Source organism: Pan paniscus, chromosome 2 (assembly GCF_029289425.2).
Source record: "Pan paniscus chromosome 2, NHGRI_mPanPan1-v2.0_pri, whole genome shotgun sequence".
NCBI classification, from domain to species: domain Eukaryota; kingdom Metazoa; phylum Chordata; class Mammalia; order Primates; family Hominidae; genus Pan; species Pan paniscus.
In genome coordinates, this window is record NC_085926.1 from 156,023,476 (window position 1) to 156,046,567 (window position 23,092).

At 34.9% G+C, this 23,092-nt stretch overlaps 1 protein-coding gene across 4 annotated transcripts in view; it reads left to right on the top strand.

Annotated features, from left to right (window-relative positions):
* RSRC1 (arginine and serine rich coiled-coil 1) overlaps positions 1 to 23,092 on the top strand; it is a 483,059-nt gene that overhangs the window by 12,475 nt on the left and 447,492 nt on the right. For all 4 annotated transcript variants that reach the window (XM_063603003.1, XM_057301951.2, XM_057301952.2 and 1 more), the window contains exons 2-3: positions 3,733 to 3,928; positions 5,496 to 5,621. In XM_063603003.1, the coding sequence (XP_063459073.1) occupies positions 3,735 to 3,928; positions 5,496 to 5,621 (320 nt within the window). In that variant the 5' untranslated portion in view covers positions 3,733 to 3,734. The remainder of the gene's footprint in view (positions 1 to 3,732; positions 3,929 to 5,495; positions 5,622 to 23,092) is intronic.

The window sequence follows — 23,092 nt, forward strand, 5'->3', positions numbered from 1 at the left end:
GCGGGGCTGGTCTCAAACTCCTGGACTCAAGTGATCTGTTTGCCTTGGCTGCCCAAAGTGCTGGGATTACAGGCGAGAGCCACAGTACCTGGCCTTGTGTGTGTGTGTGTGTGTGTGTGTGTGTGTGTGTGTGTGTGCGCGCGCGCATGGTTTTTTTAAATTGTCCTTTGTTAAAATTTTAAGCTATCTGTCCTATTCTCCAAATGTTCTTCCTAGTCTTGTTTGCTGGATCATCCTGTCATATGCATCTGAGGATATTAGCTGTTATTTTTGTTCTTGAAGTTTTCTTCTGTATGTTCTGGTTTACTATCATTTGCTTATTTTCTTTCTGTTTTAGTTTCTGTCTTTTATGGTGAAGGCTTTCATCATGTTTGGTTATATTTTGTTGTATATTCAGCAAAAAGTTAACAGAAAAAAGGTTTACAGAAAAATGTTATAAATACAGTTGTAACCTGTATTTAAGGTTTGGACTTGTCAACTAGTAGGCTTCATTATAGGGTGATTGGGTGGGGGCCTCCCCTTTTTGGGGGGAACCCTCAAATGCTTATATATCTTTTCTTAGGTGTTGTTCAGTTTTTGCAGATATTCAAGAATCCTCTTGAGGATAGCACACAGAGGGCTATGACTTTTCTATTTGATTATAGACTTTAACTTAACTTAATCTCTTTAACTTTTGGTTTGGCATCTCTGTCTTTTTTTACTGTGTCCTTGGACCTGGTGCTTCTTTGATTCATTTTTCTCCCCAAAATAAACATTCTCTCCTCTGAGGATTGGGGAAGAGTATCACCTGGCTGGGTAGAATGGAGGGACTCAGGGACACTATTACATAAATTCAATCAATTTTTTTTTTGTTTTTAGCCTCATGGCCTCATTGTGCCTGCTCTGGTATCTGGTGTCTTAAATTCCTGATCCTTTCTGATTTTTGCTATGTGAATTTGCTTTTCTCTTGTTTGCCTGATAATAAGTTTTCTTAGCTCTAAATTCTCCATGTGTTTTTCACTTGCCAAAAGTTTGTTGACATATCTCATGTTCCTGTTGTTTTCTAGTCTCTATCCTTTCAAGTTTATACTTTTAAATTTCTTTAATCTTATTTTGGTATTTTTTAAAACAAGATAGCAAGATAGTAAAAGCTCATCTTAATTTAAATGGTTATTTGTTTGTGAGGAACATTCTTAAATGATTAAAGGTAAAAACAAGAAAGGAATTAAAAGCCAAGAAATGAAATTATTATCATTCAATTGTGTACATATTTCTTAACATGGATATAAGTATGTGTGTGTATAATATACACACATACATATGTGGGTATCTATTTGATATGGATATCATGGACACATTTGAATTCATATGTATGTACAGATATACCTTATATACATCTGAATTATGTTTGTATTTAAATGTATGTTTGTATTTACATATATATACATGTTGTATATATTTATAATTTCATAGTCTTTTTTTTTTTTTTTTTTTGAGGTGGAGTCTCGCTCTGTCACCCAGGCTGGAGTACAATGGCACGATCTCGGCTCACTGCAACCTCTGCCTCCCAGGTTCAAGCGATTCTCCTGTCTCAGACTACTGAGTAGCTGAGACTACAGGCGCATGCCACCACGCCCAGCTACTTTTTGTGTTTTTAGTAGAGATGGGGTTTCACCATGTTGATCAGGCTGGTCTCGAACTCCTGACCTCGGGATCCGCCCGCCTCGGCCTCCCAAAGTGCTGGGATTACAGGCGTGAGCCACTGCACTTGGCCACTTTCATAGTCATTTTAAAGCTGGAAAGTGTCGTGGTAATCTTTTACCTATTGTAGTTTCATTTTTTAAATGAGGAAACTGGCTTAGATATGTTAGTGATTTACTGAAAGCTTCAAAACCAAGTCTTCCCAGTGTTTTGTTAAACTAAAATCTTAGACATGTGAGCAACTTGGACGTTCAGAGCTACATTTAAAATCCTTAATTCTGGCTCTAGGTAAATAGCTTAAAGTTTTGATTTGAGTCCTAAGAGATTTTTTCAACTGGTATTGTATTGGAATCAGGGAGGGGCTGGCTCACCTGATGCTTCTGAAAGCAAAGCAGTAATTTAACATATTATAAGTTGGCACAAAAGTAATTGTGGTTTTTGCCATTACTTTTAATGGAATGTATTATTAAATATATAAATAATATAGAATTAATATATTAATATTAATTAATATATTAAATATACAGTTATATTAAGTATTATATAGTTAATATTTAATATATAATATATTTAATGTTAAACATACTATACATAATATATATTTAATATATTAAATAGATAATATATATTTATATTGTGTATATATAAATATATTCCATTAAAAGTCATGGTAAAAACTGCAATTACTTTTGCACCAACATAATACTTTGTTTATAGTGATGGTATTTAACTTATTTTGAATAAATATTAAAGATGATGTGAGCTTTTATTTATCCTAAGCGATTACAACGAATGGATCTTGTTTTTATATGACTTTGAAAGATAACTAATAACTATTTTAATAAAAAATAGTATTGCATATGAGAATCTAAAGATTAAAGTAAGACAACTAAGCTTCTTGTCAGCAAAGTTAATTCCTAAATATGAAAGCCTTAGGTTCTATTTGTTTTTTCTGTTGTATACTAAATGTCCGTGTTACCATAACTATATAGAAATAGTTTGAAAAACTGTATTTTATATTATGAAAATTATATTGCATCATTTAAATACTAATTTTCATATGTACATATTTTCTTAAATTATCTCAATGGATACCACTATAATAATGCTGTGATGAATATTTTCATGAATATATCCTTTAGAAAAATTTTTTCAGATGTATTTGTAGAAGTAGGATTTCTCTGTCAAAAAAGCATCAACATTTTTAGATTATTATTACTCAATTGTGTACATATTTCTTAATGTGGATATAAATATATATGTTTGTGTGTAATATACACATACAAATGTGGATATCTGTTATAGATATAATATCTATTATATCTGCTTAATTTATTGTTTTATTGCTTTCTAAAAAGATTATTCTACCACCTTATAGAGGTACTAGCAGTGTGTGAAGAGCTGACTGATTTCTCAATAACCTCATCAACTTTAGTACTTTAGTTAATATTGTCTCCCCTGAGTTTCACAAGTGAAATGATGATTATAGTTCATTGTTTCAGTTTGTACTTTGTTGATGACTAATGAGGTTTTAGCTATTTAAAGATGTAGAATTTTCTGTTAGAAAAAAAATTCAACTCTAAGATAGTAAAATATATTTTGTCATTAGGGAATGTGAGAATAAAGGAATAGTTGGTTGATTACTAAAGAAAATGTCATATAATTAATGAGAAATATAACTTAAAATATCAGATAATTGATATAAAGAGCTGTTCTCAGTCTTGTCAAGAAGCCAGGCACATAAACAATTTTACTTTGAATAAGACTTTTAAAAATTTTACAAAGTTTTATAAAAAGTAGTACGTTGAGGCCAGAAATGGTGGCTCATGCCTGTAGTCCCAGCACTTTGGAAGGCTTGGGGGAAGGATCGCTGGAGCCCAGGACTTCCAGGTTGCAGTGAGCAATGATTGTACCACTACACTCCAGCCTGGGATACAGAGGGAGACCCCATCTCTAAAATAAATAAATAAATGAAATAAAAAATTAATATATTGCATTTCATCCATTGTGCCACCATGTTAGAAATAATATTCTTCAAATTTATGCTTATAGAAATGGGACGTCGGTCATCAGATACTGAAGAAGAAAGCAGAAGCAAGAGAAAAAAGAAACACCGTAGACGGTCCTCCTCGAGCAGTTCTTCAGATAGTAGAACGTACAGCCGAAAGAAAGGAGGAAGGAAATCAAGATCAAAGTCAAGATCTTGGTCCAGAGATCTTCAGCCTCGTTCACATTCTTATGATAGAAGGTGATTTTTGTAATTTTTATTTATATAGTAATGAGGATAACATTCTTTAAAATTCATGTTTTTGTATTTTTAATTTTGCTAAATAAAATATTTTTCTTTTACTAGCTATATATTTATGAAAGTCCCAACCCAGAGTTTTTTTGTTCCACCAGGTCCAGTCCGTGGGTCTAGTGTCCTCAACCTTTGTCTGTTCTTAGTAGGCAAATAGATACAAAGTGGTGTAGTTTTCTTTTTTAATTTAATTTAATTTTTTTTCTAGTGCATTTATTTATTTATTTTTCTAATGAATTATTTTTTATTTTATTATACTTTAAGTTCTAGTACACAACATGCAGGTTTGTTACATATGTATACATGTGCCACGTTGGTGTGCTGCATCTGTTAACTCGTCATTTACATTAGGTATATCTCCTAATGCTATCCCTCCCCTAGCCCACCACCCCATGACAAGCCCCGGTGTGTGATGTTCCCCTTCCTGTGTCCAAGAGTTCTCATTGTTCAATTCCCACCTATGAATGAGAACTTGCGGTGTTTGGTTTTTTGTCCTTGCGATAGTTTGCTGAGAATGATGGTTTCCAGCTTCATCTATGTGCCTACAAAGGATGTGAACTCATCCTTTTTTATGGCTGCGTAGTATTCCATGGTGTATATGTGCCACATTTTCTTAATCCAGTCTGTCATTGATGGATATTTGGGTTGGTTCCAAGCCTTTGCTATTGTGAACAGTGCTGCAACGGAGTTTTGCTCTTGTTGTCCAGGCTGGAGTACAATGGCGTGATCTCAGCTCACTGCAGCCTCTGCCTCCCAGGTTCAAGCAGTTCTTCTCAGCCTTCCAAGTAGCCGGGATTACAGGCATGCACCACTATGCCCAGCTAGTTTTGTATTTTCAGTAGAGACAGGGTTTCACCATGTTGGTCAGGCTGGTCTTGAACTCCTGACCTCAGGTGATCTGCCCTCCTCGGCCTCCCAAAGTGTTGGGATTACAGGCGTGAGCCACCGTGCCTGGCCTTAATTTTAAATTTTTTTAGAGACAAGATCTTGCTCTGTCACTCAGGCGGGAGTGCAGCGGTGCAGTCATATCTTTTGGACTCAAGGGATCCTCCCACCTCAGCTTCCTGAATAGCTAGTACTAGAGGCATGTGCCACCATGCCTAGCTCAGTTTTTTTATTTTTATTTTTTGTGGAGATTTGGCCTTGCTGTGTTGCCCAAGCTGGTATCGAATTCTTGGCCTCAAGCGATCCTCCTGCCTCGGCCTCCCAACATGTTGGGATTACAGGCATGAGCTACTGAGCCTGGCCTTGGTTTAGTTTTCATACCATATAATCTGATGATATTTGGAAAGATTCTAAGACCCTTAATACCTTAATTAGTACTGATCCAATCACTAAGTTATGAACCAGTCATATGACTGTTCAAGAGAAATAACATTTTAATTTATCTCTATTTGCTTCCAGGAGACAGTGAGACAGTAAAAATCAGATGATTCTTTAGAATCTAGAAGGTTTTTCCTTAATGCTCATAATAAAAATTTTTATAGCAGTGATCTTTGATTATATTTTATTTCAGACGCAGGCATCGATCAAGCAGTAGCTCTTCTTATGGCTCCAGAAGGAAACGAAGTCGAAGTCGTTCAAGGGGTCGAGGGAAATCCTATAGAGTTCAGAGGTCTAGGTCAAAAAGCAGAACAAGAAGGTATGCCTTATTAAGTATTTATTGCTTTGTAACAAATTATTCCCAAATTCAGCGATGTAAAGCAACAATCATTTATTTTCTTATAATTATATAATTTTGATTGAGCTTAGCTGGCACTTATTTTTTTTTCACCTGGGGTCATTCATGCAGTTAGTCATCTGATAGCTTGATTGGAACTGGATGGTCTAATGTGGCCTCACTCATATATCTTGCATTTGGTTCTGGCTATTGGCCGGGGTGTACGTGGCTTCTCATTGTCTAGTAGGCTAGGTTGGGTTTCTTTTTTTCAGCCCGGTGGTGGTAGCACGTGCGTTCCCCAGACATGAGTTTACTAGTATTTTGTTAAGGATTTTTGTGTCAGTATTCATCAGGGACTTATGGCTTGCAGTTTTCTTGTAATATATTTGTCTGGCGTTGGTATCAGAGTAATGCTGGCCTGATAAAATGAGTTTGGAAGTACTCCCTCCTTTTCAGTTTTTTGGAAGATTTTGAAAAGGATTGACATTAATTTCTTTTTAAATGTTTGGTGGAATTCTGCAGTGAAGCTATCTGCTCCTGGGCTTTTCTTTGTTAGAAGGTTTTTGCTTACTGATTCAATCTCCTTGTTAGTTATAGGTCTGTTAAGATTTTCTCTTCCTTCATGATTCAGTCTTGGTAGGTGGTATGTTTCTAGGAATTTATCCACTTTTTCTAGGTTATCCAGTTTATTAGCATTCTTAGTAGTCTTTTATAATCCTTTCAATGTTTGTGGCATCAACTGTAATGTCTGCTGTTTCATTTCTGATTTTAGTTATTACGCTTCTGATATTTTTTCTTTTTCTTTCTTTCTTTCTTTTTTTTTTTTTTTGGAGGTGAGGTGTTGCTCTGTCACCCAGGCTTGGGTGTATTGGTGCAGTCAGCTCACTGCAGCCTCAAACTCCTGGGCTCAATGATCTTCTCGCCTCAGTCTCCTAAGTGGCTAGAAATACAAGCATACACCACCAGGCCTGGCTGACTTTTTAAAGTATGTTTTGTAGAAATCAGTCTTACCATATTGCCCAGGCTAGTCTCCAACTCCTGGTGTCAACTGGTCCTCCCACCTTATCCTTCCAAAGTGCTGGCATTATAGGTATGATCTACCTTGCCCGGCCTCATTTTTTCTTAATCTAACTAAGTACTTGTTAATTTTGTTGTTGTTTTTCAAAAAACTCTTAGTTTTGTTGATTTTTTTCTAAAGTTTTTCTGTTCTCTATTTTATTTATTTTTTTTCTCTAATCATTTTTATTTTCTTTCTTTGGATAATTTTTGGTTTAATTTGTTCTTTATTTAGTTCCTTGAAGTATTAAGTTTGATATGAGACTTTTCTTTTTTTCTTAAATGTAGGTGTTCATGCTAAAACTTTCCTTTCAGTATTGCTTTTGCTGTTTCTCTTAAGTTTTACTATGTGTGTTTGTGTTTTCATTTGTTTAAAGGTATTTTCTAATTTATCTTATGATTTCTTCTTTGGTGTATTTGGTTGTTCAAGAGTGTGTAGTTTAATTTCTACATATTTGTGGATTTTCTGATTTTTCTACTGCTATTGATGTCTAGTTTCATTTCTTTGTGTTTCAAAAAGATATTTGCTATGATTTCGGTCTTATTAAATTTGTTAAGACTTGTTTTGTGGCCTAACATGAAATCTGTCGTGGAGAATGTTCCATGTACACTTGAGAAGAATGCATATTTTGCTGCTGTTGTGTGGAGTGTTCTGTGTATTTATGTTAGGTCTAATTCATCTGTAGTGTTGTTCAGGTCCTCTTATCTTATGTCTTATTTTTCTGTCCATTATTGAAAGTGGATTATTGAAATATCCTACTATTACTATGTTACTAAATACTTCTCCCTTCCATTCTGGCAATGTTTACTTTATATATTTGAGTGCTCTGGTCTTAGGTGCATATATATATAATTGTTATATATTCCAGAATAATGACCCATTTATCATTATATAATTTTCTTTTTTTCTTGTGACAGTCTTTGACTTAAAGTCTATTTTGTCTTATATAAGTGTGGCCACTTCTGCTCTTTTTTTGTACCATTTGTATGGATTATCTTTTTCATCTTTTTCAGTATATGTGTGTCTTTACATCTAAGGCACATCTTTTGTAAACAGCATATACTGTAATTGTATTTTGTGTGTATGAGTGTGTGTTTTGAAAAATTCATTCAGCTACTTTTGTGTGTTTTGTTTGGGGAGTTTAATCCAGTTACATTTACAGTAATTACTGATGGGGAAGGACTTACTGTTGCCATTTTGTTGATTGTTTTCTGCCTTATAGCTATTTTGTCTCTCATGTCTCCTGCTGCCTTCCTTTTTGTTTTGTTGATTTTTGTATTGACATGCTATGATTTTTTTTCTGATTTTATTTTGTATATGTTCTATAGGTATTTTCTTTGTGGTTGCCATGAGGCTTACACAAAACATTGTCTATTTTAAGTTGGTAATAACCTTTGACTTTATACAAAAATACTGCTCTTGTATGTTTCTCCACTTCTATTTTATGTTATTGATATCACAGTTTACATCTTATTGTATCCATTAATATAGCTTATAGTTAGTTATTTTTTATACTGTCATCTTTTCAATTCTATATCTGAATTAAAAATGTTTTACATACCACCATTACAGTGTTAGTGTACTCTGTACTTGTGTATATATTTACCTTTACCAGTGAGCTTTATGTTTTCATGTACTTTTGTGTTGCTGTCTAGTGTCGTTTCATTTCCACTTGCAGGACTCCTCTTAGTATTTCTTGTAAGGCAGGTCTGGTAGTGAAGAACTCTCTTAGCTTTTGTTTATCTGGGAAAGATTTGATTTGTCTTTTGTTCTTGTAGAACAATTTTGCTTGATATAGTGTTCTTGATTGACAGGGTTTTTTTTGTTTTTGTTTTTGTTTTTTGCTTTCAGCACTTTGAATATATCACCTGATTCCTTTCTGGCTTGTAATGTTTCCTCTGCAAAATTGCTGAAATCTTATGAAAGCTCCCTTGTGTATGACAATTTACTTTTCTCTTGCTGCTTTCAAGATTCTCTCTTTGCCTTTAACTTTTGTTAATTTGATTATAATGTGTCTATGTGGGCCTCTTTTACTTCACTCTTGAAGTGAAAGGATGAAGTCTTTTGAACTTCTTAAATTTGGGTGCCTATTTGTTTTCTCAGATTTGGGAAGTTTTTAGCCATTATGTCTTCAAATAAGCTCTCTGTTCATTTCTGTTTCTTCTTCTTAACTCCACAGTAAACTCTCTGTTTCTTTCTCTATCTTCTTCTATAACTCCATAATACGTATATTGGTCTGTTTAATGATGTCTTCTAGTTCCTTAGGCTTCCTTCACTTTTCTTTATTCTTTTTCTTGTTTGCTTCCCTGACTCAATAATTTTAAATTGACCTTTCTTTGTGTTTTCTGATTTTATTCTTCTGCTTGACTGCATTTGCTACTGAACCTCTCTAGTGAATTTTTCAATTCAGCTATTGTATTCTTTGGCATTAGCATTTTTGCTTTTTTTATGTAATTTCTCTTTGTTGATAGTCTTGGTTTTGTTTATACTTTGTTCTCTTGACTTCATTTAGTTGTGCATCTGTGTTCTTTTTTGGATCATTGAGCTTTAAGACAACTGTTTTTATCTCTTTGTCAGGTAATTTACAGATCTCAGTTTCTTTGAGGTGGTTTCTGGCAATTTATTTGGTTCCTTTGATTGGGCTAGGTTTCCTTCTTTCTTTGACTGCCTTGTGATTTTTTTTTTTTTTTGGCTGAGTTTTTATGCAATTTTAAAAAACAGCTGCCTTTCCTAGTCTTTATGGACTGGCTTCTTATGGGGAAAGTCCTTCACCAATCAGCTTTTCTCAATATATGCCAGCTTCCTCATCAGCACCGTTTAGCAGGTGAGAGATATCATTCCCTCTGGCAGCTCTCCAAAATGCTGGAATATTTGAAGCATGTACTTCACTCTTCTCTCTCACTTCTGATGAAGAAACAAGTTAGATGTCTTTTCCCAATGGTGCTGAGTCATCCCAGTCTCTGTCTTTGGTACTGCTGGCCCTCTGGTGCCATAGCAATCTGTTTCTGTTCTCTTTTGCTTTTTTTGGCACCCAGAAATCTAACCTATGCTGTTTCCATTAGTGCTCCAGGCAAGACAGAAACCCATCCCTTGGGTGGCCCTCAGAAAAGTCAGAATGTTGGACTTACATTCCATGCTTCTCTTTTCCCCAATCCGTTACCCTAAAAGCCATGAGCTGAATGGAGATTTGCTGGCCTTAGGGGCAGGTAAAGTAAAATGGTTCTTAATTATTTCAGTGAGGTTGTACTTGGCTTTGCACTTGCCTGGAGTACTGCAACTTCTTAACTGTTTTTTGAAGTTCCATACAGGTATTTTGGTTTGTATATTGTTTTATCAGTGTCTTTCTTGGGGGAATGAGGGCTGGGATTTCCTATACTGCCATCTTGCCATCATCATTCTCAAGTTAACTTTTTTTGTTTCTTACAGGCTCTTTCTAACCTTTATTTTAAACTAATTTTAGACTAACAGAAAAGCTGTAAAAAATAATACAGAATTTCCTTATACCCCTCATATCACCTCACCTGGTACAGTAATCGAAAGCAGGACATTAACATTGATACAGTTCTAGTAACTAGACTATAAATCTTATCAGTTTTCTCATAACGTTCTTTTTCTGCTCCAGGATCCAATCCAGGATTCTATATTGCATTTAGTTGTTAATCTCTTCTTAGTCTCCTCCAGTCTACGAGAGTTCCTCATCCAAAGATGAGTCTGTGCTTGTCTTTCATGACTTTGGCCCTTTTGAGGAATAATGGTGTTTATTTTGTAGATTGCCCCTCAGCCTGAGTTTGTGTGATGTTTTCTCGTGATTAGAGTGAGCTATGCATTTTTGGCAAGAATACGAGAGAAATGACATTGTGTACTTTTTATTGCATCATATCAAGGGGTCTGTGATACTACTATGTCATAGTGGTGTTAACCTTGATCATGTAGTTAAGGTGCCAGGTTTCACCTGTGAAGTTACTATCTTTCCTTTTGTAGTTGATAGATATCTTGGGAGAGATATTTTCTAACTATAAATATTCTGCGCATCTCCTCAACCTTTCACTTACTAACTTTAGCATCTCTCAGTGGTTTTCTTCTGTAGCAGTTACTTTGGGGTTGCCTGATGATTCAAATTAATTTTTGTGTATCATATGAGATAGGGGGTTAGGTTCAATTATTTTCTTCATACGGAGATCTAGGAACATTTCTTTATTTCTTTCTTTTTTTTTTTTTTTTTGAGACTGAGTCTCTCTCTATTGCCGAGACTAGAGTATAGTGGCGCAATTCTCATCTCACTGCAACCTCTGCCTCCTGGGTTCAAGTGATTCTCGTGCCTCAGCCTCCTGGGTAGCTGGGATTACAGGTGCCCACTACCACGCCCAGCTAATTTTTGTAATTTTTGGAGAGATGGGGTTTCACCATGTTGGCCAGGCTGGTCTTGAACTCCTGACCTCAAGTGATCCACCCGCCTTGGCCTCCCGAAGTGCTGGGATTACAAGCGTAAGCCACCACGCCTGGCCAGTCTAGCCCTATTTTCTTACTGAGTAGTCTTGGTACCTCTGTCGAAAACCAGCTAACTATACGAATGTGACTCTATTTCTGGATTGTTTATTTGGTTCCATTCCTTTGTCTGTTTTTATACTAGTCTTAGACAATTTTGATTACTTTGGTTCTATAGTAAGTCTTAAAGTTAGGTGTTATTGTTTACATTTTCATATAAATTTTAGAATCAACTTGACAATTTTGTCAAAAGCTTGCTGGGATTTTGATTGGATGTTTATTGAATCAGTAGAATAGGAGTATTGACATCATAGAATGTTTTATTTTATGAACATGTTGTATCTCTCCATTTATTTTGCTTTTCTTTAGTTTCTCCAAACAATGTTATATAGTTTTCATTATAGTGGTTTTACACAGTTAGGGCAGCTGTGACAAGATACTGTGTGACTTAAACAACATAAATACATTTCTTATAGTTCTGGTGCCTGGGAGGTTAGAGATCAGGGTGACAGCATGGTCTAGTTCTGGTGAGGGCCCTCTTTTAGGTTGACAGATGGCTGTCTTCTTCTTGTGTCCCATGTTACATTTTGGAGATCATAGAGAGGAAGCAAATTCTCTCTTGTCTCTTCTTAGAAGGCCATGAATCCTGTCATGAGGGCTCCACTCTCATGACCTAATTACCTCCCACCAGACCCATCTTCAGATACTATCACATTGGTCATTAGGGTTTCAGCATATGAATTTTTGAGGACACAAACATTCAGTCTATAGCATACATATTTTGTTAAATTTATTTCCACTTTTTGACACTATTGAAAATGGAATTATTTTAACATTTTATTTTCCAATTATTTGTTGAGTACAGGTTGAATATTCCTTATCTGAAATACTTGGGACCTAAAGTGTTTTGGATTTTGGATTTTTTCAGATTTTGTAATATTTACATATACATAATGAGATATCTTGGGGATAACACCCAAGTCTAAACACAAAATTTATGTTTCATATATACCTTATACATGTAGCCTGAATAATTTTAAATAGCTTTTTAAATTATTTTGTGTATGAAACAAAGTTTGTGTACATTAAACCATCAGAAAGCAAAGGTCTCAGATATGGGATTTTCCACTTGTGGCATCATTCTGGCACTCAGAAAGTTTCAGAGTTTGGAGTATTTTGGATTTTTGGATTAGTGTATGTAGAAATATAAGTAATTTTGTACATGTTGTATATGTTTTGTACCTTTTATATTTTACATATTTTTGTATGTTTAGTTTGTATCCTGTAACCTTTCCACTCTTATTAGCTCTAGCAGATATTCTGAAGATAGCTTAAGATTTTCCATGAAAACAATTAATTACCTGAAAACTGAGTTTTACATCTTTTTAGAATTGTTTGCTATTTCTGTAGTTTTCTTGGCTCATTGCAGTGTCTAGGATCTACTTCTATGCTGAAGAAAAGTGATGAACGTGGGCAAACTTGCCTTTTTTCCTATCTTAGGAGGAAAGTATTCAGTCTTTGGCTTTAATTTTTTAAATTTTTTTATTTTTGTCTTTAATAATTTTTTGTTTATATATATATTTTTATTATACGTTAAGTTCTAGGGTACATGTGCTTTTAAATATATATTAACTAAGTTTCTTGTGGTTGCCTTTTATAAGACTGAAGAAGAACACCACCATATTTCTTATTTGCTGGGAATTTGTTAGTACCAATCACTGTTGGTTTTTGTTAAAAGCTTTTTCTTTATCTAGTGGGATGATTATGGTTTATTTTTGAATACATTTTCGTCTTTTTTTTGTTGTCACTTATCTCTTGATTTTTTGTCTGACTTTGTTAGTCATTTCTGTGTACTGAAGACCCCATGGTCAGCGTGATTTTTGTTTTATTGCCTAATGTGGAATTGAAATAATGTGGATATGTTCATTTTGTACCATACCCAAAACACCCATTGTGTGTGGGTAGCATTGAGGGATTTGAAGTGACAGATATACTCATGAACTTGGTACTCCCAAAATGTTTCCTGTTGCTGTTCACTCTCCGGGTTCTTTTGCATGAATATTTTTTCTTTCATAGTGGTATACTTTGCTTTTGATTCAAGATGTCAGATCGAAGACATTTTGTGAATGTGACATGAGGTAATTGTTGCCTCATGATTTCTTGAAACCGTACACCTGTAGACTCCAAGTGTAAAGGGTGTTAGGGAAAAGATCAATTATTGTATATTAGAGAAAATTAGGGAAATTTTTGTTAATAATGTATTAGAACAAGTAACAAATATTTATTAATTTGAAAAAGTAATATAATTTTAGAAAATGCATTTATCTAGTAAAATAATATACTGAACGTACATTGCACACTGTAAAGGCCAGCATAAATGCTATTGTTTTCTTTAGAAGTCATTTTATTATATTTTATTTATTCATTTGAGACAGAGTGTTGCTCTGTCACCTGGGCTGGAGTGCAGTGGTGCAATCTTGGCTCACTGTAGCCTTTACCTCCTTCACTCAAGGTATCCTCCTACCTCAGCCTCCTGAGTAGCTGGGACTACAGGTACACACCGCCACACCCAACTATGATTTTTGTATTTTTGGCGGAGATGGGGTTTCACCATGTTGCCCAGGCTGGTCTCAAATTCCTGAGCTCAAGCGATCCCCCTGCCTTGGCCTCACTAAGTGCAGGGATTACAGGTATGTGCCACCCTACCCAGCCAAGAAATCATTTAGATTATTATTTCTTTGTATTACATACTAGAACATACTTGTGAATTTACTTCTAATTTATCATATTTTAGTAGTTTAACAGACTTTTTTAAAAGGCTTAATTATCATTTCTCCATGCTTTTATCTGAGGAACAAAGGACAGCATGTCTGATGATATTTTTCTGGTACCTTTTTCTCGATTATTGGGTAGAAAGATTGGACTACATTTTAACATTGTAGTACTCTTTATGTTATTTCTTCAACTTGAAAAATACTGAGTTTTTTGAACTTAAAAATTAGGTTAGTCTCTTTAAAATTGCAGGATTGCTATTCCATTCATGTGACAGTGACCACATGATCCCTATTCACATAACATCTAAGTAGTAAATATCTGAGAATCACAATTAATTTTATACTGGATGAGCTATCCTTTCCTTGTTTTTGTAGTTTTTCCTTTTCTCAAATACTACCCTCATTGTATTGCATTATTAAATTTTACAGCTGTTTTCTAATCAATGAACAAAGTCAGATCCCCTTCAGAATTCATTTATTTGTAATCCTTCAATTTGTCCATGAACAGGAAGAAATCTTTGGCAACTCTATTAGAAAATGATTAAGTATGCCCAGTATGTTGGGATCAGCCTAGAAATAGACTTAAATGTAGTTTTGTTCTTGGAAATCCTCTAGTTTTGAGATGAGTGTAGAGTTTGACTTCTGGAATAAACGGATATCTGGAAAATAGAAGATGAAGTAAGAAGAGAATTTCTTTAAGGAAAATATGAATGTTACATTTATTCTAACTCATTTTATTTTTATTGTGAATGTATTGAATGTCCCTTTCATATCCAAATGTAATATGAAAAACTAATTTATTGTTTAAAGTTTAAACTATGCATGAAACAGTTATTGAATTTTAAATTGGGGATCACTTTAATGAAAACATTTTAATATCTAATTATGAAAATTATAGAAATGATCCAGTTGATTTTCTATTTTTATTTTATTCTTTTATTAACCTATTGATCTTTATTTTGTCTTGTATCTGAAAATGAGAACAAAATATGTGCTTAGAGAGCAATTATTTATTTTATTGAGGACATATCTTAAAAGTCAAGAAGTGAAGCTGCTTGGTAATGCTATAAATTTAAAACTGTCCTACAGCAAGACAGTACGATGCAAATATGACTAAATAAGATCACAAACTGAATTTCAGTGAAACAACCAAGATTTACATTAAATTAGGAATTTTAAAACCGATTTAGTTTGTTTTACTGAGCATTTGCTTAATAACATTTTGCCTTCTTGCAATCTTTTTAAAGACAATAATTCGTCTGTGAAATGCAGGCATATCTTCAGTAGAAAAATTGAAAGCAACAGCTCACTTTCTGAAACCACACATATAGCGATATAAAGAAATATTTCAGCTCTACAAAATTTAATAAATCATCCCATTTCCTAATTTGATCATATTAGATGCTGATGTGGAAGAAGCATTTCAAATACCATCTTCTCATTAATATACATCAGTCTGGGGAATAGAATGGAATACTTATGCAGAGATGTCACAGTTACTGTTTCTTAGTTTACTAAGTGGAACAGGTTGAAGTGATTCTGGGTGCTATTTGTCAATGTCTTGTTAAAATGGTTTGGGTCGAGTTATGGAGTCCAGAAAGACGGCGGCTGATAAATCAAAAGTGGATTGAGTGGACAGGAGGCAGTGATTGATACTGTGACAGGATATGAAGAAAGGAACCTTGATACAAGCATGCATGATATTGAATATGAGAAAGAAAATGGCCCTGGAGTATGGATATTATTCAAGGAAATGAGAATAATAATATCAGCCTGAAAATATTGCTGAGTGAAGATTAGGATAGTTCTTATTAGAGCATAATACTTTACTAGGATGGTAGGGATGAAATTATGTAAATATTTATGTGAGAAGAATATTTTAACCTATGACTGAAGACTCTTTAGTGATTATTTATTCTTTACAGTAGTTTTAGCTTCATTTTTTCCTAGCTAATTATTATACCGTGTATTTATAAGCATCCTTACTAGTAAATTAAAAATTTTTTCTTTTAGATTATTTCAAAGATCATCTACCTTTACAACATGCTTTTATAGAATAATAGTATTCAGAGACTAAACTTGTTGTGTAAATAGTATTTTATATCAGTTGGTTTTGACTTAGAAAATTACATTGTTAACTTGAAGTGAAAATCTGCATTGCATAGTTTGCAGCATCCTTTAGATTAGTCATTTTGAATAGCAAATGAAAGATACCTGACAGATGAGCCATTTCACAAAGATCAAGGCTGTATATACTGAATATTCTTTTGCAGAATTATCAGTGAAATGTTAGTTGATGTCACGGAGTTCTTGGTGGGAATCTTTTGATTAGTCTGACTTTTGTCCTTGGCAATGTGTAACTAGGAAGAACTTTCTTTTGCTCTCTCACTCTAAGAGTTCTATATCTAACACTGGCAGAAAAAGAGGTTCTTTGGAAAGGTATTCAATTAACTTTTAATTATATAGTCTGTGAGAGACAAAGAGATGTGGAGTTGTCACGTTAATTGTAACCATAATATTTGATTTTTATGTACTGTCTTGTCATCTTAAGTACTTAACACTATAGCACAATTTTTGTTAAGTGTGTAAAACATTTGAAATGAGGCACTGTGAAATATTTACCCAGGTGACTTACATCAGTAGTGATTAATTTATTGATAATTTTTTTCTAGCTTTTTATAAAGATTCTGGTAAATGTGCATAATACTCCTAAATTCCTTAAAACTAATTTAATTACATAAAAGTTGTTATTTTTGGTTTATCATCTCAATATTTGATGAACCAAAATACCGTGCCAGCTAATAACATAATATTTGAACTTAGTGTAAATTCTTAACTGTGCTGTTTACTGTCACATGTTGTTTTGTGAGGCTCAGAATGTGTTTTGGATATTAGCAGAAGAGAAGTAGTCATTTCCAAATTATAGTGTAAATTTTTTTTTTTTTTTGAGACAGAATCTTGCTCTGTCACCTAGGCTAGAGTGCAGTGGTGCAACCTCGGCTCACTACAACCTTCATCTCCTGGGTTCAAGTGATTCTCCTGCCTCAGCCTCCCGAGTAGCTGGGATTACAGGCATGCACCATCACACCCAGCTATTTTTTTTTTTTTTTTTTTGAATTTTTAGTAGAGACAGGGTTTTACCATGTTGGCCAGGCTGGTCTCAAACTCCTGACCTCAAGTGATCTACACACCTAGGCCTCCCAAAGTGCTGGGATTATAGGCATGAGCCACTGCGCCCGGCCTATAGTGTAAATTTTTAGTTTTTTTTTTTTCTGGAGTTTTCCCTCCAATTTTTTTCTTCACATGATAGCCAAAATGCAATGCAAAATGCAAATCTGATAGGACCTCCTTTATTTCAGTGGTTTAGAATAAAACCCAAAATGTTGACAAGGCTTTAAGTCCCTTTGTGATCTGACTCCTTCCTGCCTTTTCAATCACATCTTTCCAATGCTAGTCATACTTGTAGTGTTTAAACAGTTTTCTTTTCCTGTCTAAGGACCCTTGAACATGTGGTGGTTGCCTCTGCTCAAAATGTACTTTTCTCCCACTCATGATCTGTAATTAATCTTTTAGGTCTTTACTTAAAGACATTTCCTTAGGCTGGGATTTCCTTAGGCAGAATTTTAGCAAGCATGGTAAAGCAGAGCCCACCTTGTCAAGGAAACATGGATATGCATGCAGTCTTACTCATTTTCAACTTATAGATTGAGCTGTAAGCTTGATCATAATCACTCCTTACTTAATTTGCATTTCTACCATGTAGAAACTAATTTGAAATTATAGAAGGTGGCATTACAGACAAGAGATAGCATGGAAAGAGCTCTGAATCAGCCTGAGTCTCAGTATCTTCATGTATAAAGTATTATGCTCATTCTAGTTCTAATTTGATTCGAAATTACATGAAAATAAGTTTCATAATGTATATTATTTAAATTATTTTAAAATATCATTTTTAAGTTTTTTAAAAAACTAATTAGATGTATCTACTATTTTGCCATGTTACCATGCTCTAAAATAGTTATAATTAAATCTGCTAAAAGGAACTGAACAATTACATTGATGCTATTGCTTGCTTGGTAAACTTCTACTTGCTCCCCTACAGAGCTCTAGTTTACACTGAGCTAAATTCTTATTCTGTTGTATATTTGTCATGAAAATGCTTTTCGTATGTGAGTTTTTGTTTATCTGATTAATAGCTTTCAGAGGTGGCTGTGAGGTCTTATAGAGGTACAGAATTTTTAGGGCTAAAAGGTTATTTTATACTATTTCTTTTAGGTGAGGAAGCTAAGACTAGAGAAGATAAGGTAAGCAAGTAATGGTGGCAGAAATGGTTCTGTTCAGTGTGTGGTGACTTTATGGTTTTCTTTTTGCAGAGTGTTTTTTCTTTTTTTTCCTTTCCCCCTCCAGTTTTTCAATGGGTGTGGAGATCATGCAGGAGCAATAGAGAAAACGAGAAAATTGTGGACGAGCAAAACTGGGCAACATTGTTCTTGGACAGATAGTCTGAAAGTGAGCCGTTTGCTTGAGGATAATAAGTTGAGTGTAAGATGGGTCACACATATAAGTACAAGAGGTTATCAATTCAAGTTCTAAAAATCTGCTCTGTTCTTTTAAGGACACTGTTAAATAAATGTGTGTTTCTATCGTTCTTTCATTTACCTGAGGTAGTCCATTTTAATAAAATTTATCCAAAATAAAGAAGCCCAGACCATGAGTCTAACCATGCATGCAGTTAATTTTTATTCAGGTCACTATTTATTTTCATTATTTCCTCAACTGGAATGAGCAGCACTTTTACACTGACATGCAAAACAGATGGATTTTTGATTATTAAACCTATTGAATTAATAAGCTCATTTAAAAAATTGGGTATTCTCCCCTCACCTCACTTTCTATTTCTCAGTCAAGTTGCTTTAATTAGGATTTTAATATAATGTGTAATCTGAATATGGCAAAAAGTGAACTGTTAAGTATTATTTAGAAATCACTAAATTTTTGAATAAAAGATTCAGTGATTAATATTGAATAAAAGGTTTTATGGAGATATATAATACTGAGCCAATTAAATATATATATATATAATAACACTATTATTTTGCTATTTTGCTTTAAGATGATGCCCTTGCAGTTTTTAGGTATTTTAAATCAGTTTCAAGGCTTTAAAGTCAAAATTCATTGTTTAGATCTAAAAGGAATATTGTAAAAATTAATTAGTTGACCTTATTTCCAAAAATTAGTAGATTCAGAATACTGAAGTTCTTAGTTGGCAGAAGAACTCTATTGTCTAGTGACAAAATAGGTGACTTTTTCTTTTTCTTTTTTTTTTTTTGAGATGGAGTCTCGCACCTGTCGCCCAGGCTGGAGTGCAGTGGCACCATCTCAGCTCACTGCAACCTCCACCTCCTGGGTTGAAGCAATTCTCCTGCCTCAGCCTCCCGAGTAGCTGGGATTACAGGCACTCACCATCATGCCTGGCTAATTTTCGTATTTTTAGTAGAGACAGGGTTTCGCCATGTTGGCCAGACTGGTCTCGAATTCCTGACCTCCTGATCTGACCTCGTGATCTGCCCGCCTCAGCCTCCCAAAATGCTGATTACAGGCTTGAGCCACTGTGCCCAGCCCTAGATGACTTTTTCATAGACGTTTTTTTCTCAGCTTTTTAACTGCAGTGCCATTTTAGTGTTTCACGTCTTGACTCACATTGGAGCCTTTTGTTGCCCAGATACAATTAGGGACCAGATTTCCACCTGGGATGGCAACCACATTGTGGGGACCTCTAGTTGGGGGCTCCTGAATTGACTGAATGTACCCTTTGTTGCTTAGCTAAGTTAGAGCTACTTTTCTGTTTTTCAGCTAAGTTTCCATGTTGTGCAGAGAGGGGCTATGACCCCAAATCAGCTGAGTGGATGATCTGTCCATGTTCAATTTCCATGGCTCCTCTTCACTGGTATAGATAACCAGACAGTGACTGCACTTCTTTATGCAATATTTAGCACAGTATCAAGTTGGAGACTTTGATATGTGCTTTTGGTTGAGGTGATTTTATTTTGGCAGTACCAAATTTCTTGCTATTTCTTGTGCCTCATTTATGCAGCGTGACGGAAAGATTGGGAGAATTCTGTGTGGGGTGTGCTTTGTTTCCTGGGCAAAGCCCAGCCCAGAGTTTACCAAGGTGGCTTGACATAAGCACTACTATTAGATTTAACTAACTACTAAGCAGTTTTATTGGGTAGCTCCTTGAATGTGGCAAACACTTAAATGCAGTCCCTGCTTTAAATGAACTTATTGTCATAAGATTTCCTTTTTATTTTTCTCTATATCTTTGTTTACTTATTCTTTTCCATCATTGTGTTATAACAAACTATAGAAAATAATGTTTCCTATATTCCATGATGTATTCAGGAGGAAAAGGATAATTGATTAAGTTAAAATTATTTTCCCCAAGTCATTCCTGTGAAACTGCAGAATTGTAGAATCTTGCCAAAAATTAATAATGATTACTTAAAATATTTAAGTAGTTTAAAAGTAAGTAAACTGTTGTGTGTTTTATGGTGGGGTTGATTTTAAGTAAATAATTCCTCAATTATTCTCTTTACTTTCATTTTGTTTAGTCTATGTTTCACTCATTGTTTGGTGAGGAAGGATCTAGAGTATTTATAAATCTGTTTCTTAAAAGATCATCATATTTGTTCTGTTTTCTAAAAACACTGCTTAATATTTGATGACATTTTCTTCTAGTACTTACTATAATTTTTTGAGAATGAATATTTTATTTTGGCCAGACACGGTAGCTCACACCTGTAATCCCAGCACTTTGGGAGGCTCAGGCAGGTGGATCATCTGAGGTCAGGAGTTCGAGACCAGCCTGGCCAACATGGTGAAACCTTGTCTCTACTAAAAATACAAAAATTAGCTGGGCCTGGTGGCGGGTGCCTGTAATCCCAGCTACTCAGGAGGCTAAGGCAGGGCAGGAGAATCGCTTGAACCTGTGCGGTGGAGGTTGCAGTGAGCTGAGATCGCGCCACTGCACTCCAGTCTCGGCAACAGAGCAAGACTTAGTCTGGGAAAAAAAAAGTTTTATTTTAATAAGCATGTTTATCTTGTGGGTGCTGCAAGCCTACAACTACATCAGGAAGTGCAGATAGTACCATACGAAACTGCATATTAAATTGTATGTTCCTGATGGTGGTGAACTTCAGTAACTTCTTGTGTGTGTTTAATACTTAGAATAAACTGCATTCACAGAGACGTGAAATTAATAGCTAATGATGCTTTTTACTGAATCCAGTTAGTCTTTTTTTTTTTGAGATGGAGCCTCGCTCTTTCGCCCAGGCTGGAGTGCAGTAGCATGATCTCGGCTTACTGCAACCTCCGCCTCCCAGGCTCAAGTGATTCTCTTTCCTCAGCCTCCCGAGTAGCTGAGATGACAGGCGTGTGCCACCACGCCCAGCTAATTTCTGTATTTTTAGTAGAGACGATGGTTTCCCCATGTTGGCCAGGCTGGTCTTGAACTGGTCTCAAGTAATCTGCCCGCCTTGGCCTCTCAAAGTGCTTGGATTTACAGGCTTGAGCCACCATGCTGGGCCTGAATCCAATCAGTATTTTTTTTCTTTTTAAATTAAATATGGGAAGGACATTTTGCATTCTAATCTTTCTTCCAAAGATTTGTGTTGAAATACATGGTAAATTTTTTCCTCACAGGATTATTGTGAGAAGAAGTTACGAAATAACCTATTAGCATCCTCTACTCTATAAATTAATTTCTTCTCCAAACTTGAGATTTTGGGGTTTTCACTGGTTCTGTTATTTGTGAAATAATCTGTGTTCACCCTCTATCACTACCTCTTGCCTTTGGAATCTGTGCATTTTGAGTCAGTTACCTTTCAGCATTATTTTCAGGCTGTAGATTTAAAAGTTTTATAGTTCACTTTCATACGGGAAGCCCCCAGCCCTTACCTTCCTAAAAATTTTATTTTCCTTACATGGATTGTCAGGCTCTTGTTAAGAAATGGTTTTATATAAAATAGACTTAGGTAGTATTTTGTTTTCTGTTTCCGATATGCATTCTGCTAATGGCCACTATTACCATTGGCCTTTCTGACTGTAACAGCACATTGGACATGTTACTGTTCAGGAAACAGTATATAATGACTCCCAGATCTCTTTCCAGAGCTCTCTTATTTTATGAGTGTAATAATCCCTTCTCATTTATGAGTTTGCCTTATTTGGAATTCAGATCTAATGTAGATTTACTTCTGTACTGTATATGTTTTTCAGAACCTCTGCTGGACATCTGAGTCACTTGTTTCTACTTTTGTTCTTCTGCCAATTTCCTCTTAGGTGATTGGTCACATATATACTAAGTATCATGAAAATGTATTATATTTTATCATTGTGGTATGTGTACTACCATGTGGTATTTGTAGCCTTTGTGATATTGGGCAAGAAAAGATTAAAAAGAAACATTGTTTATGCTGTTAGAGATATTACTGCCCAGGTAAATGTCTAGTAGTGTTACATAAAGGAAAAGACTCTTCCTGCTAGAGAGGATTTAAAATGACTCTCCTGTAATCAAGCTTGAGGAATTTTGACTATGGAAGCAAAGCTCTCAGGCACCAGAGAGCTGTAGTATCATGGAGCATTTTTATTAATTTATAAAACTGGTAACTAACATTTTGCCTCAAATGCTTTTTAAAAATCAAAGCTTTTTATAGGAATTAATAGGTATGGATGTTTTTAAAGTCTCTATTTTGAGAAAATGTCTAAGCAAAGTCTAAGAATGGACCTTCAGACGAGGTGTGAATGAATTATAGCCAATAATGAAGTGTAAAGAGACTTTCAAAAGAAGTCCACAGCTTCTATTCCATGCTTTATCCAAAGGATGGAGAAAATTCCAGTTTTTTTGGATCATGGCAGGAAAATCTGGTTGCTGGTTGATTCTTAACCTTTCTTGGGTCACATCAGGTATAAAGTGTGATGTCAAAGGGTGAATCTGATGAGAAGTATGGATCATCTTTACGTAAAATTTCATATATTTACATGCATAATTTTGCATGTTCTTTAACAGGATTCACAGAAGTCCTAAAACTCCATGGACCTCCTGGTTAAGGACACATTTATGCTAATGTCAGAAATAT